The 14,291-nt window shown below is 37.8% G+C and overlaps 1 protein-coding gene across 1 annotated transcript in view; it reads left to right on the forward strand.

The window, feature by feature from the left end:
* The window catches only part of LRGUK (leucine rich repeats and guanylate kinase domain containing), a 122,705-nt gene that overhangs the window by 55,773 nt on the left and 52,641 nt on the right, over positions 1–14,291 (forward strand). The window contains exon 11 of the mRNA XM_007466568.1: positions 1,973–2,092. Coding sequence (XP_007466630.1) covers positions 1,973–2,092 — 120 coding nt within the window. The remainder of the gene's footprint in view (positions 1–1,972; positions 2,093–14,291) is intronic.

Here is a 14,291-nt window from a genome sequence, read left to right on the forward strand (position 1 = left end):
GACGGGGGCACGAACCCGTGTCCCCTGCATCGGCAGGCGGACTCTCAACCACTGCGCCACCAGGGAAGCCCCCCCCCCAGCTTTTTTTAAGCCCAATAATTTTACTAGACTATGTCTTGGTATTATTGTTACAACATTTATAGCCCAGTTGTTCTAGGCTAATATTCTCAGGTATGTTGTATAGTGTTATTTTATTTTTTTAATTTCAGAAAGGTTTTCTTGAATGACAGTCTTTAATATTTGTTCCTTAGCTTTGGTTTTTTCCTCAGGAATAAGGTCTCCTTTGCCTATCCTCAATATTTGTCACTTTCTCTCAAAATTTTTTCCTTTAATTACTTAAAAAATTTTTTTCGAGGTAATTTTAGATTCACATGCAGTTGTAAGAAATAATATAGAGAAATTCTAGATATCTTTCACCCAGTTTCCTCCAGTGGTAATATCTTGCTTAGCTAAAGTAGAATATCAAAACCAGGAAGCTGACATTGATACAAGCCACCAACCTTATCAAGTGTCACCAGTTTTGCATGTACTCCTGTGTACATTTAGTTCTATGCGATTTTATCACATGTGTAGATTCATATGAGCATGACTTCAGTCAAGATACAGGAGTTTTATCACATGGATCCCTTTGCTTCCCTTTTATAGCTACAGCCACCTCCCTCCTGCTTATCTTCCCTAACGTTTGGCAACCAATAATCTGTTCCCCTTCTCTGTAATGCTGTCATTTCAAGAAGGCTATATAAATGGAATCATAGAGTATATTTATAACCTTTTGGGGTTGACATTTTTTTTTTTTCAACTTAGCCTCTGTTGAATATATCAATGGTTCATTCCTTTGTATTGCTGAGTAGTATTCCTTGGTATGAATGCACCACAATTAGTTTAACCAACCATCAAAGGACATCTGGGCTGATTGCAGTTTTTGGCTACTACAAATACAGCTTTTATGAGCATTCACGTATAGGCTTTTGGACATTGCAGTTTCAACCTGCCTGCTCTCTGCTGGATACCCATTGTTTTGGGGTTCCCTTGTTCTCAGACGCTGCCCATTGCTTCCTCCTTCTTCCTCTTGCCCAGCTTCCAGGGCCATAAAAGTCTTGCGGGTTTGTGGCTTTTCATCTGGTTTGTTATCCACATTTTCCATGGGCTTTTGTTCTCAAGTTTTTCTGTTTTCCTGTGAGTATTCAGAGAGATTGAAAAATTATGCTGCACTGCCCCCATTCTTCACAGAATCTATACCTCAACCATGATTTTTTTCAAAATATTATATTTTATTCCATATTTCTAGAATTTGTGTCTTGAGTGGAACCCAAACACTTCAGCTCTGCATGTTGCAAGAGATTTTATATAAATTAGTCCTTTGGTCTTTTAGACCAGAAGCCATACCGAGATTCATGTATCAGCTCTTACTTATTAGTTGTTACTTTGAGCAAGTTAATTAACCTCTCTGTACTTCAGTTTCTTTATGTGTTAAGTGTTATTACAGCTTCCTGTGATAATTAAATCAGGTAATGCATGTAAGATGCCTAGAATAGCACCTGGCATATAGTAACTGCTCAGGTAAATTTCAGTGGTTACTGTTTTCTTTGCACATGAGTATTCTTTTTTTTTTTATTGGAGTATAATTGCTTTACAGTGTTGTGTTAGTTTCACATCTGTGTTCTAATTCGATAGATACAGATGTTAAAGTTTACCTCTCAGAGGGCAGTCTTATTTCTTTCATTTTGAAGTTCTTGAGGGGAATACTTTATCAACCAAGAATTAATATCTCTTACCATATTTTTCCTTTAAAAAATCTTAAGGTAAATTTTTTTGCTATTTTGCAGTCGACTTGCTTCTGGAAAGTAGGACCATCCTTCCATAGAGTGTCTACATATAGCAAATGCTGGATTACTGGATTAATTGTGATTGCGACATGGACACTTTACACACTGGATGCATTAATATGCATGTCTGCTCTGCCCTGTTGCAGCACCCTCCCTAGTCTGGATGCCCCTTATCCCATGTTGGTATTAGCTGGTCCTCAAGCATGTGGTAAACGAGAACTCGCTCACCGCCTCTGCAGACAGTTCAGCACTTACTTCAGATATGGGTAAGTTTCTTTATTGGCTGGTAAGGCTGTAAAATGTCGAGTATTGTTAATGTTGGCTATTAAAATGTACATAGAAGGCTTATGAGCTTCTTTGCCAGTTATTACACTTTGATATTCACTGTATTTTTTTTTTTTACTTTAATCCTCCAAATGTTTTACTTAATTCGGTGACAGTCGAAATCACGCCCCAAGGTTTGGAAGTACACGTGGTTGTAATAAAGCATCATGGTGTTGGAACACGGGCTCCTCCTGTTGCCATGTGGTGTGACAACATGAATCACAATGTTGTGATGGATGGTGGGTGGGTCTGTGCACCGGTGACAGCCTCTCCTAATCTCTGTTGGGGCTCACGCTGCCAGCACGTCAGCTGCTTTATTTCCACGCGGGTCTTTCTCTTTTGAGGGATATTTTAGAAGGAAGGAAAGAGAAATGGCAGCAAAAGATTTCCTTTTCCTTTCCCTCAGGTTAGCATTCAATACACTTTCAGTTTTCTGGAGCAGATATTTTGCTGTGCGGTTCCCGAATGACTCAGTTAAAATAGCAGAATATATCCAAAAGCCTAGAACCATCCTAGAAAATCTTCAGCTGGATTTACAGACTTCTTAAAGATGCCTGGGTCTCAGATTTAGTTATTGCTGTGACCTTTTAAACTGGTTTCCTCTTTTATTTTTTTATGTATGGCAAAGACATTACTGTTAGATTACTGATGTTTGCCAGTGAGCTGAGAATGTGACTGCAAAGATATATAGGACAGCAAGAAAAAGAAATGCAAATTATTTTCTAATGCTGTTGCATACAGGTTCCTTCCCTTAAGCTACACAAGTTCAAACAATGTAAATACTATTTTAAACAGGTCTAGTTATCTAGAGATCTAAAATTACATTCCTCATTTGAACAAATCTAGAATACAAATACTGTAGAATAATTTACTCATTAATATATTCTAAATACCCTGAAGCAACCAAAATAAATTAAAACTTAATATCAGAATTAAAAAGTACAGAGTGTCATTATGCTTATACAGCGGTACTGAACCTCTTTCAAAAGATAAGTGGAGCACAATGAATGGACAATCAAATTAGGGCTAAAAGGTGTATCCTGACTATCGTGCTAATGTGTAAACCTGGAACCTTTCAGCAAACCAAAGCTTTGCTGAAGACTTTGGTTACATAAAGACTTACATAAACCAAAGCTTTCCCTGGTTAGAAGTCCTTTCACATCTCTGACACCAATTCTGTTGCAAATGGTTCATAGCCTGTCCTTCATATTTGTTTGTGATATGCACTCTGAGGCACGCTGGGCCAGATGTGTTCTTAGAGGTGTTTATTAACTCATCATCAAGATTCTGATCCAGTCGGCCTCAACATTCTCACCTGGATAGGCCCCCTCAATGTTCATTTTCATTAAATCCTGCTTTTCCCCTGTTAGAATGTCTGTCCGTCGTGCTTGGGATGGTGTATTTAATGCCTGTTTCCCCTGCTCGACTGTAGGCCCAATGAGGGTGGGGACCAATGTCAGCTTTGCTCACCACTGAGTTCTCATTGTTCAGCAGAAGGCCAGGAACTTAATAAATGCATGAGAAATATTTGCTAAATGAAAGACTAAGTGATTGAGTGAATGGATGGATGAATGAATTAATGGTATTATATGCAAAATTTAGTGGGAAATAACTGTGGTAAGAAGCATAGGTGGTTTTTCCCAACCTCCACTGATGGATACATGGAGAGATGAAGGGATTCATTCATTTGTTCATCCATTCTTTCAATAAATATTTATTGAGTTCTTCCCATGTGATAGGTCCTGAAGATACAGTGGGAACAAGATCGGTGAGACCCTTGCCTTAATGAAACTTGTAATCTGGTAGGGGACTCAGACCTTAGTTAGCATCATATGCAGTTTGTGTGGAGGCACAAGATGACAGAACATAATCCTAAAATTAGCTTCCTGCTCCTATACTGTTACTGTTGCCACTGCTGTTTTTATCCTCTGATGGGATTAGTAGCAAGAGGAAAGACACCCATAAATACCCCACACTCATGCATCCACCTCCCTCACAGGCTCAGAAGCCTTGCCTAACCATGCACGGGCACCCTCATGGGGCCAGAGGTCAGGGCTTGTTCAATAGCACATCATTCACCAAAGCAAGGATCAGAGAGCATATCACTGGATAAGAAAAGGTATTAGGGAGCTAGTAATTTCAAGCATTGAGAAAGTCAGATAGTACTACTATTATATGCAGCAACTTTCTAATTAAAACAAATGATAAAACCAAAGCACATCCTCAGGAGCAAGTCATTGCTCTTGTTTATTTTATTTATTTTTCGAATTTAATTTTATTTAATTTTTTTATACAGCAGGTTCTTATTAGTCATCCATTTTATACACATCAGTGTATACATGAAAATCCCAATCTCCCAATTCATCACACCACCACCACCCCACCCCCCTGCTGCTTTCCCCCCTTAGTGTCTATACATTTCTTCTCTACATCTGTGTCTCAATTTCTGTCCTGCAAACCGGTTCATCTGTACCATTTTTCTAGGTTCCACATATATGCATTAATATACGATATTTGTTTTCCTCTTTCTGATATACTTCACTCTGTATGACAGTCTCTAGATCCATCCACATCTCTACAAATGACCCAATTTCGTTCCTTTTTATGGCTGAGTAATGTTCCATTGTATATATGTACCACATCTTCTTTATCCATTCATCTGTCGATGGTCATTTGCCTTGCTTCCATGACCTGGCAATTGTAAATAGTGCTGCAATGAACATTTTGGTACATGACTTTTTTTGAATTATGGTTTTCTCAGGGTAAATGCCCAGTAGTGGGATTGCTGGGTCATATGGTAATTCTATTTTTAGTTCTTTAAGGAACCTGAATACTGTTCTCCATAGTGGCTGTATCAATTTACATTCCCACCAACAGTGCAAGAGGGTTCCCTTTTCTCCACACCCTCTCCAGCATTTGTTGTTTGTAGATTTTCTGATGATGCCCATTCTAACTGGTGTGAGGTGATACCTCATTGTAGTTTTGATTTGCATTTCTCTAATAATTAGTGATGTTGAGCAGCTGGATTTACAGACTTCTTAAAGATGCCTGGGTCTCAGATTTAGTTATTGCTGTGACCTTTTAAACTGGTTTCCTCTTTTATTTTTTTATGTATGGCAAAGACATTACTGTTAGATTACTGATGTTTGCCAGTGAGCTGAGAATGTGACTGCAAAGATATATAGGACAGCAAGAAAAAGAAATGCAAATTATTTTCTAATGCTGTTGCATACAGGTTCCTTCCCTTAAGCTACACAAGTTCAAACAATGTAAATACTATTTTAAACAGGTCTAGTTATCTAGAGATCTAAAATTACATTCCTCATTTGAACAAATCTAGAATACAAATACTGTAGAATAATTTACTCATTAATATATTCTAAATACCCTGAAGCAACCAAAATAAATTAAAACTTAATATCAGAATTAAAAAGTACAGAGTGTCATTATGCTTATACAGCGGTACTGAACCTCTTTCAAAAGATAAGTGGAGCACAATGAATGGACAATCAAATTAGGGCTAAAAGGTGTATCCTGACTATCGTGCTAATGTGTAAACCTGGAACCTTTCAGCAAACCAAAGCTTTGCTGAAGACTTTGGTTACATAAAGACTTACATAAACCAAAGCTTTCCCTGGTTAGAAGTCCTTTCACATCTCTGACACCAATTCTGTTGCAAATGGTTCATAGCCTGTCCTTCATATTTGTTTGTGATATGCACTCTGAGGCACGCTGGGCCAGATGTGTTCTTAGAGGTGTTTATTAACTCATCATCAAGATTCTGATCCAGTCGGCCTCAACATTCTCACCTGGATAGGCCCCCTCAATGTTCATTTTCATTAAATCCTGCTTTTCCCCTGTTAGAATGTCTGTCCGTCGTGCTTGGGATGGTGTATTTAATGCCTGTTTCCCCTGCTCGACTGTAGGCCCAATGAGGGTGGGGACCAATGTCAGCTTTGCTCACCACTGAGTTCTCATTGTTCAGCAGAAGGCCAGGAACTTAATAAATGCATGAGAAATATTTGCTAAATGAAAGACTAAGTGATTGAGTGAATGGATGGATGAATGAATTAATGGTATTATATGCAAAATTTAGTGGGAAATAACTGTGGTAAGAAGCATAGGTGGTTTTTCCCAACCTCCACTGATGGATACATGGAGAGATGAAGGGATTCATTCATTTGTTCATCCATTCTTTCAATAAATATTTATTGAGTTCTTCCCATGTGATAGGTCCTGAAGATACAGTGGGAACAAGATCGGTGAGACCCTTGCCTTAATGAAACTTGTAATCTGGTAGGGGACTCAGACCTTAGTTAGCATCATATGCAGTTTGTGTGGAGGCACAAGATGACAGAACATAATCCTAAAATTAGCTTCCTGCTCCTATACTGTTACTGTTGCCACTGCTGTTTTTATCCTCTGATGGGATTAGTAGCAAGAGGAAAGACACCCATAAATACCCCACACTCATGCATCCACCTCCCTCACAGGCTCAGAAGCCTTGCCTAACCATGCACGGGCACCCTCATGGGGCCAGAGGTCAGGGCTTGTTCAATAGCACATCATTCACCAAAGCAAGGATCAGAGAGCATATCACTGGATAAGAAAAGGTATTAGGGAGCTAGTAATTTCAAGCATTGAGAAAGTCAGATAGTACTACTATTATATGCAGCAACTTTCTAATTAAAACAAATGATAAAACCAAAGCACATCCTCAGGAGCAAGTCATTGCTCTTGTTTATTTTATTTATTTTTCGAATTTAATTTTATTTAATTTTTTTATACAGCAGGTTCTTATTAGTCATCCATTTTATACACATCAGTGTATACATGAAAATCCCAATCTCCCAATTCATCACACCACCACCACCCCACCCCCCTGCTGCTTTCCCCCCTTAGTGTCTATACATTTCTTCTCTACATCTGTGTCTCAATTTCTGTCCTGCAAACCGGTTCATCTGTACCATTTTTCTAGGTTCCACATATATGCATTAATATACGATATTTGTTTTCCTCTTTCTGATATACTTCACTCTGTATGACAGTCTCTAGATCCATCCACATCTCTACAAATGACCCAATTTCGTTCCTTTTTATGGCTGAGTAATGTTCCATTGTATATATGTACCACATCTTCTTTATCCATTCATCTGTCGATGGTCATTTGCCTTGCTTCCATGACCTGGCAATTGTAAATAGTGCTGCAATGAACATTTTGGTACATGACTTTTTTTGAATTATGGTTTTCTCAGGGTAAATGCCCAGTAGTGGGATTGCTGGGTCATATGGTAATTCTATTTTTAGTTCTTTAAGGAACCTGAATACTGTTCTCCATAGTGGCTGTATCAATTTACATTCCCATCAACAGTGCAAGAGGGTTCCTTTTTCTCCACACCCTCTCCAGCATTTGTTGTTTGTAGATTTTCTGATGATGTCCATTCTAACTGGTGTGAGGTGACACCTCATTGTAGTTTTGATTTGCATTTCTCTAAGAATTAGTGATGTTGAGTAGCTTTTCATGTGCTTCTTGGCCATCTGTATGTCTTCTTTGGAGAAATGTCTATTTAGGCCTTCTGCCCGGTTTTGGAATGGGTTGTTTGTTTCTTTAATATTGAGCTGCATGAGCTGTTTATATATTTTGGAGATTAATCCTTTGTCCGTTGATTCGTTTGCAAATATTTTCTCCCATTCTGAGGGTTGTCTTTTCGTCTTGTTTATGGTTTCCTTTGCTGTGCAAAAGCTTTGAAGTTTCATTAGGTCCCATTTGTTTATTTTTGATTTTATTTCCATTACTCTAGGAGGTGGATCAAAAAAGATCTTGCTGTGATTTATGTCAAAGAGTGTTCTTCCTATGTTTTCCTCTAAGAGTTTTATAGTGTCCGGTCTTACATTTAGGTCTCTAATCCATTTTGAGTTTATTTTTTTATGTGGTGTTAGGGAGTATTCTAATTTCATTCTTTTACATGTAGCTGTCCAGTTATCCCAGCACCACTTATTGAAGAGACTGTCTTTTCTCCATTGTATATCCTTGCCTCCTTTGTCAAAGATTAGTTGACCATAGGTGTGTGGGTTTATCTCTGGGCTTTCTATCTTGTTCAATTTATCTATATTTCTGTTTTTGTTCCATAACCATATTGTCTTGATTACTGTAGCTTTGTAATAGAGTCTGAAGTCAGGGAGTCTGATTCCTCCAGCTCCGTTTTTTTCCCTCAAGACTGCTTTGGCGATATATTTTCTTTGTATTTAATTTTTGATGGTTTGATTGGTGTGTGTCTCGGCGTGTTTCTCTTTGGGTTTGTCCTGTGTGGGACTCTCTGTACTTCCTGGACTTGATTGACTATTTCCATTCCCATGTTAGGGAAGTTTTTGACTATGATCTCTTCACGTATTTTCTCAGGCCCTTTCTTGTTCTCTTTTTCTTCTGGGACCCCTATAATTTGAATGTTGGTGTGTTTAATGTTGTCCCAGAGGTCTCTGAGACTGTCCTCAATTCTTTTCATTCTTTTTTCTTCGTTCTGCTCCCTGGCGGTTATTTCGACCATTTTATCTTCCAGCTCACTTATCCTTTCTTCTGCCTCAGTTATTCTGCTATTGATTCCTTCTAGAGTATTTTGATTTCAGGTATTGTGTTGTTCATCACTGTTTGTTTGCTCTTTGGTTCTGTTAGATCCTTGTTAGATGTTTCTTGTATTTTCTCTATTCTGTTTCCGAGATTTTGGATCATCTTTACTATGATTACTCTGAATTCTTTTTCAGGTAGTTTGCCTATTTCATCTTCATATATTTTGGTCTTGAAGGTTTTTACCTTGCTGCTTCCTCTGTAACATATTTTTTTGTCGTTTCATTGTTCTTTTTTTTTTTTTATGGGTGGGGCTGTATTCCTGTCTTGCTGGTTGTTTGGTCTGAGGTGTCCAGCACTGGAGTTTGCAGGCAGTTGGTTAGAGCCAGGTCTTAGTGCTGAAATTAGGACCTCTGGGAGGCCTCAGTCCAATTAATATTCCCTGGGGTCTGAGGTTCTCTGCTAGTCCAGTGGTTGGGACTCAGAGCTCCCACCACAGGAGCTCAGGCCCGACCTCTGGCCTGGGAACCAAGATTCACTGGGGCTGAGTCTCTGAAATCCCGAATTAAAAAAAGAATAAAACTTCCTAGGAGAATCTGAAACTCTGAATAGTTTGATAACCGATTATGCTAGAGAATAGAGGAATGGGAGTTAGAATACATAGCCCCTCATTTCTAATGTGCTGCTGTTATAGAGTCTTGAGAAGAGTAATTACAAATGGTTAGTCTTTAGTGAAAATAGTTAAACCAAAGTCTCAATAATTATGTCACTTTTATTAGACCCTAACTCTATTTGCTACCCTTATAAGCTAGGGAGAATCAAATCCAATGACAATGGGCTGTTTTTGGTATATGATTTAGTTGTGATTATTATGGAATTAGCTAAATGGACCATTAATTAAGGTTTGGTGGGTTTTTTTAGTTTGAGATGCAGGAATTAAAACATAATTCTTTTCTGCTGAGGGTGTTGTAAGGTATATGACGTATTTGGTGTACTCCTGCAGTCCTTTACCAACTGCTCTGCTTCCTTTCCTTTCCTTACATCTTCTAATTAAGAAGAAAATTTTAGAAAAAGAACAGCTTTCAAGCCCAAACCTACAGCTGTTTAAGCAGTCTTTTTCAACCTCAGACATCATTTATTTACCTGGCTAGCCTAGAAAAGATGAACTTCTCCAAATTGTCAGGCATGGGATGAACTTGGCAAGTGCAAAAGATGCTCTTTGGTGCCTCCCTTTTTGTGGCAGGGGGCTGATATCTTCCATCTGAGCCACGTTGATGAGAATAGTAAAGACCAGGACTGAAGGGAAAGGTCTGAGAGGGGAGTCAAGGATGAAGAAGCAAACTGCAATCTCCCACCCATCCTCACACATATGCCCCTGCCCCCCATTTAGTGGAAGAAGGGGAATCGATGAAGACCTTTGCAAAGGAAAGTAAGCACTTCTGATCAGTTATCAGTTCCTTTACCATCCCCAATAACATCTGTTTTAATCAGCAGGTCTTAAAGACAGCACATTTGCAACAAAATGAAATGATGAGGATTATCCAGATAATTGAGGGGGAAAATAAAAATAAAATATTTTCAGTGGGAGAAAAATGAATTTGAGTTTTAGTGATGCACATTTATTTATACATTCCTAGACTCAATAGATAGCCACAAATTTTAAGATTTTTTGTTCTAATTCTGTAAAAAATGCCATTGGTAATTTGATAAGGGTTGCATTGAATGTGTAGATTGCTTTGGGCAGTAGAGTCATTTTCACAATGTTGATTCTTCCAATCCAAGAACATGGTGTATCTCTCCATGTGTTTGTATCATCTTTAATTTCTTTCATCAGTGTCTTACAGTTTTCTGCATACAGATCTTTTGTCTCCCTAGGTAGGTTTATTCCTAGGTATTTTATTCTTTTTGTTGCAGTGGTAAATGGGAGTGTTTCCTTAATTTCTCTTTCAGGTTTTTCATCATTGGTGTACAGGAATGCAAGAGATTTCTGTGCATTAATTTTGTATCCTGCAACTTTACCAAATTCATTGATTAGCTCTAGTAGTTTTCTGGTGGCATCTTTAGGATTTTCTGTGTAGTATCATGTCATCTGCAAACAGTGACAGTTTTACTTCTTCTTTTCCAATTTGTATTCCTTTTATTTCTTTTTCTTCTCTGATTGCCATGGCTAGGACTTCCAAAGCCATGTTGATTAAGAGTGGTGAGAGTGGACATCCTTGTCTTGTTCCTGATCTTAGAGGAAATGCTTTCAGTTTTTCACCGTTGAGAATGATGTTTGCTGTGGGTTTGTCATATATGGCCTTTATTATGTTGAGGTAGGTTCCCTCTATGCCCACTTTCTTGAGAGTTTTTATCATAAATGGGTGTTGAATTTTGTCAAAAGCTTTTTCTGCATCTATCAAGATGATCATATGGTTTTTATCCTTCAATTTGTTAAAATGGTGTATCACATTGATTGATTTTCATATATTGAAGAGTCCTTGCATCCCTGGGATAAATCCCACTTGATCATGGTGTATGATCCTTTTAATGTGTTGTTGGATTCTGTTTGCTAGTATTTTGTTGAGGATTTTTGCATCTTTATTCATCAGTGATATTGGTCTGTAATTTTCTTTCTTTGTAGTATCTTTGGTTTTGGTATCACGGTGATGGTGGCCTCATAGAATGAGTTTGGGAGTGTTCCTTCCTCCACAATTTTTTGGAAGAGTTTGAGAAGGATGGGTGTTAGCTCTTCTGTAAATGTTTGATAGAATTCACCTGTGAAGCCATCAGGTCCTGGACTTTTGTTTGTTGGAAGATTGTTAATCACAGTTTCAATTTCATTACTTGTGATTGATCTCTTCATATTTTCTCTTTCTTCCTGGCTCAGTCTTGGGAGATTATACCTTTCTAAGAATTTGTCCATTTCTTCCAGGTTGTCCATTTTATTGGCATAGAGTTGCTTGTAGTAGTCTCTTAGGATGCTTTGTATTTCTCTGATGTCTGTTGTAACTTCTCCTTTTTCATTTCTAATTTTATTGATTTGAGTCCTCTCCCTCTTTTTCTTTATGAGTCTGGCTAAAGGTTTATCAATTTTGTTTCTCTTCTCAAAGAACAAGCTTTTAGTTTTATTGATCTTTGCTCTTGTTTTCTTTGTTTCTATTGCATTTATTTCTGCTCTGATCTTTATGATTTCTTTCCTCCTGCTAACTTTGGGTTTTGTTTGTTTGTCTTTCTCTAGTTCCTTTAGGTGTACGATTAAGTTGTTTATTTGCAAATTTTCTTGTTTCCTGAAGTAGGATTGTATTGTTATAAATTCCCTTCTTAGAACTGCTTTTCCTGCATCCCATAGGTTTTGGATCATCATGTTTTCATTGTCATTTGTCTCTAGGTATTTTTTGATTTCCTCTTTGATTTCTTCAGCGATCGCTTGGGTATTTAGTAACGTATTGTTTAACCTCCATATGTTTGTGTTCTTTACGTTTTTTTCCCTGTAATTCATTTCTGATCTCATAGCATTGTGGTCAGAAAAGATGCTTGATATGATTTCAATTTTCTTAAATTTATTGAGGCTTGATTTGTGACCCAAGATGTGATCTATCCTGGAGAATGTTACCTGCACACTTGAGAAGAAGGTGTAATCTGTTTTTGGATGGAATGTCCTATAAATATCAATCAAATCTATCTGGTCTACTGTGTCATTTAAAGCTTGTGTTTCCTTATTAATTTTCTGTTTGGATGATCTGTCCATTGGTGTAAATGAGGTGTTAAAGTCCCCCACTATTACTGTGTCACTGTCGAGTTCCTCTTTTATAGCTGTTAGCAGTTGCCTTATGTGTTGAGGTGCTCCTGTGTTGGGTGCATATATATTTATAATTGTTATATCTTCTTCTTGGATTGATCCCTTGATCATTATGTAGTGTCCTTCCTTGTCTCTTGTAACATTCTTTATCTTAAAGTCTATTTTAACTGATATGAGTATTGCTGCTCCAGCTTTCTTTCGCTTTCCATTTGCATGGAATATCTTTTTCCATCCCCTCACTTTCAGTGTGTATGTGTCTCTATGCCTGAAGTAGGTCTCTTGTAGACAGCATATATATGGGTCTTGTTTTTGTATCCATTCAGCAAGCCTGTGTCTTTTGGTTGGAGCATTTAATCCATTCACGTTTAAGGTAATTATCGATATGTATGTTCCTTTGACCATTTTCTTAATTGTTTTGGGTTTGTTTTTGTAGGTCCTTTTCTTCTCTTGTGTTTCCCACTTAGAGAAGTTCCTTTAGCATTTGTTGTAGAGCTGGTTTGGTGGTGCTGAATTCTCTTAGCTTTTGCTTGTCTGTAAAGCTTTTGATTTCTCCATCAAATATGAATGAGATCCTTGTGGGGTAGAGTAATCTTGGTTGTAGGTTCTTCTCTTTCATCACTTTAAGTATATCATGCCACTCCCTTCTGGCTTGTAGGGTTTCTGCTGAGAATCAGCTGTTAACCTTATGGGAGTTCCCTAGTATGTTATTTGTCATTTTTCCCTTGCTGCTTTCAATAATTTTTCTTTGTCTTTAAATTTTGCCAGTTTGATTACCATGTGTCTTTGCATGTTTCTCCTTGAGTTTATCCTGTATGGCACTCACTCCCTGTGCCTCCTGGACTTGTGTGGCTATTTCCTTTCCCATGTTAGGGAAGTTTTCATGTATAATCTCTTCAAATATTTTCTCTGGTCCTTTCTCTCTCTCTTCTCCTTCTGGGACCCCTGTAATGCGAATATTGTTGCATTTAATATTGTCCCAGAGGTCTCTTAGGCTGTCTTCATTTCTTTTCATTCTTTTTTCTTTATTCTGTTCCACAGCAGTGAATTCCACCATTCTGTTTTCCAGGTCACTTATCTGTTGTTCTGCCTCATTTATTCTGCTATTGATTCCTTCTAGTGTTATTTTTCATTTCAGTTATTGTATTGTTCATCTCTGTTTGTTTGTTCTTTAATTCTTCTAGGTCTTTGTTCACCATTTCTTACATCTTCTCGGACTTTGCCTCCATTCTTTTTCTGAGGTCCTGGATCATCTTCACTATCATTCTGAATTCTTTTTGTGGAAGGTTGCCTGTCTCCACTTCCTTTAGTTGTTTTTCTGTGGTTTTATCTTTTTCCTTCATCTGGTACCTAGTCCTCTGCCTTTTCATCTTGTTTATCTTTGTATGAATGTGGTTTTTGTTCCACAGGCTGCAGGATTGTAGTTCTTCTTGCTTCTGCTGTCTGCCCTCTGGTGGATGAGGCTATCTAAGAGGCCTGTGCAAGTTTCCTGATGGGAGGGACTGGTGATTGCTGTTGTTTAAATTTTCTTTTATTTTATTCTTTATCCAACATATATTTTGTTGATTTTTAATTAAATGGAAAAAAAGGCCTGAATACAGTCTCATTTCTCTGCAAATTTGCTTGAATCTTTTCTTTCCCTCCTATTTATCTCATTTTCTCCCAGCATTTTGTCTTCCTTTTTAAATTTCATTCTCCCAAGACCAAGACATTCTATGAAATTTTCACATGCTAAGTTGCATATCCTGACGTATAAATATTAAAAACATGGCTCGGTGGTATAACAAATATTGGAGTGGCT

This window comes from Lipotes vexillifer, unplaced genomic scaffold (genome assembly GCF_000442215.2).
Source record: "Lipotes vexillifer unplaced genomic scaffold, Lipotes_vexillifer_v1.1 scaffold71, whole genome shotgun sequence".
NCBI lineage: Eukaryota > Metazoa > Chordata > Mammalia > Artiodactyla > Lipotidae > Lipotes > Lipotes vexillifer.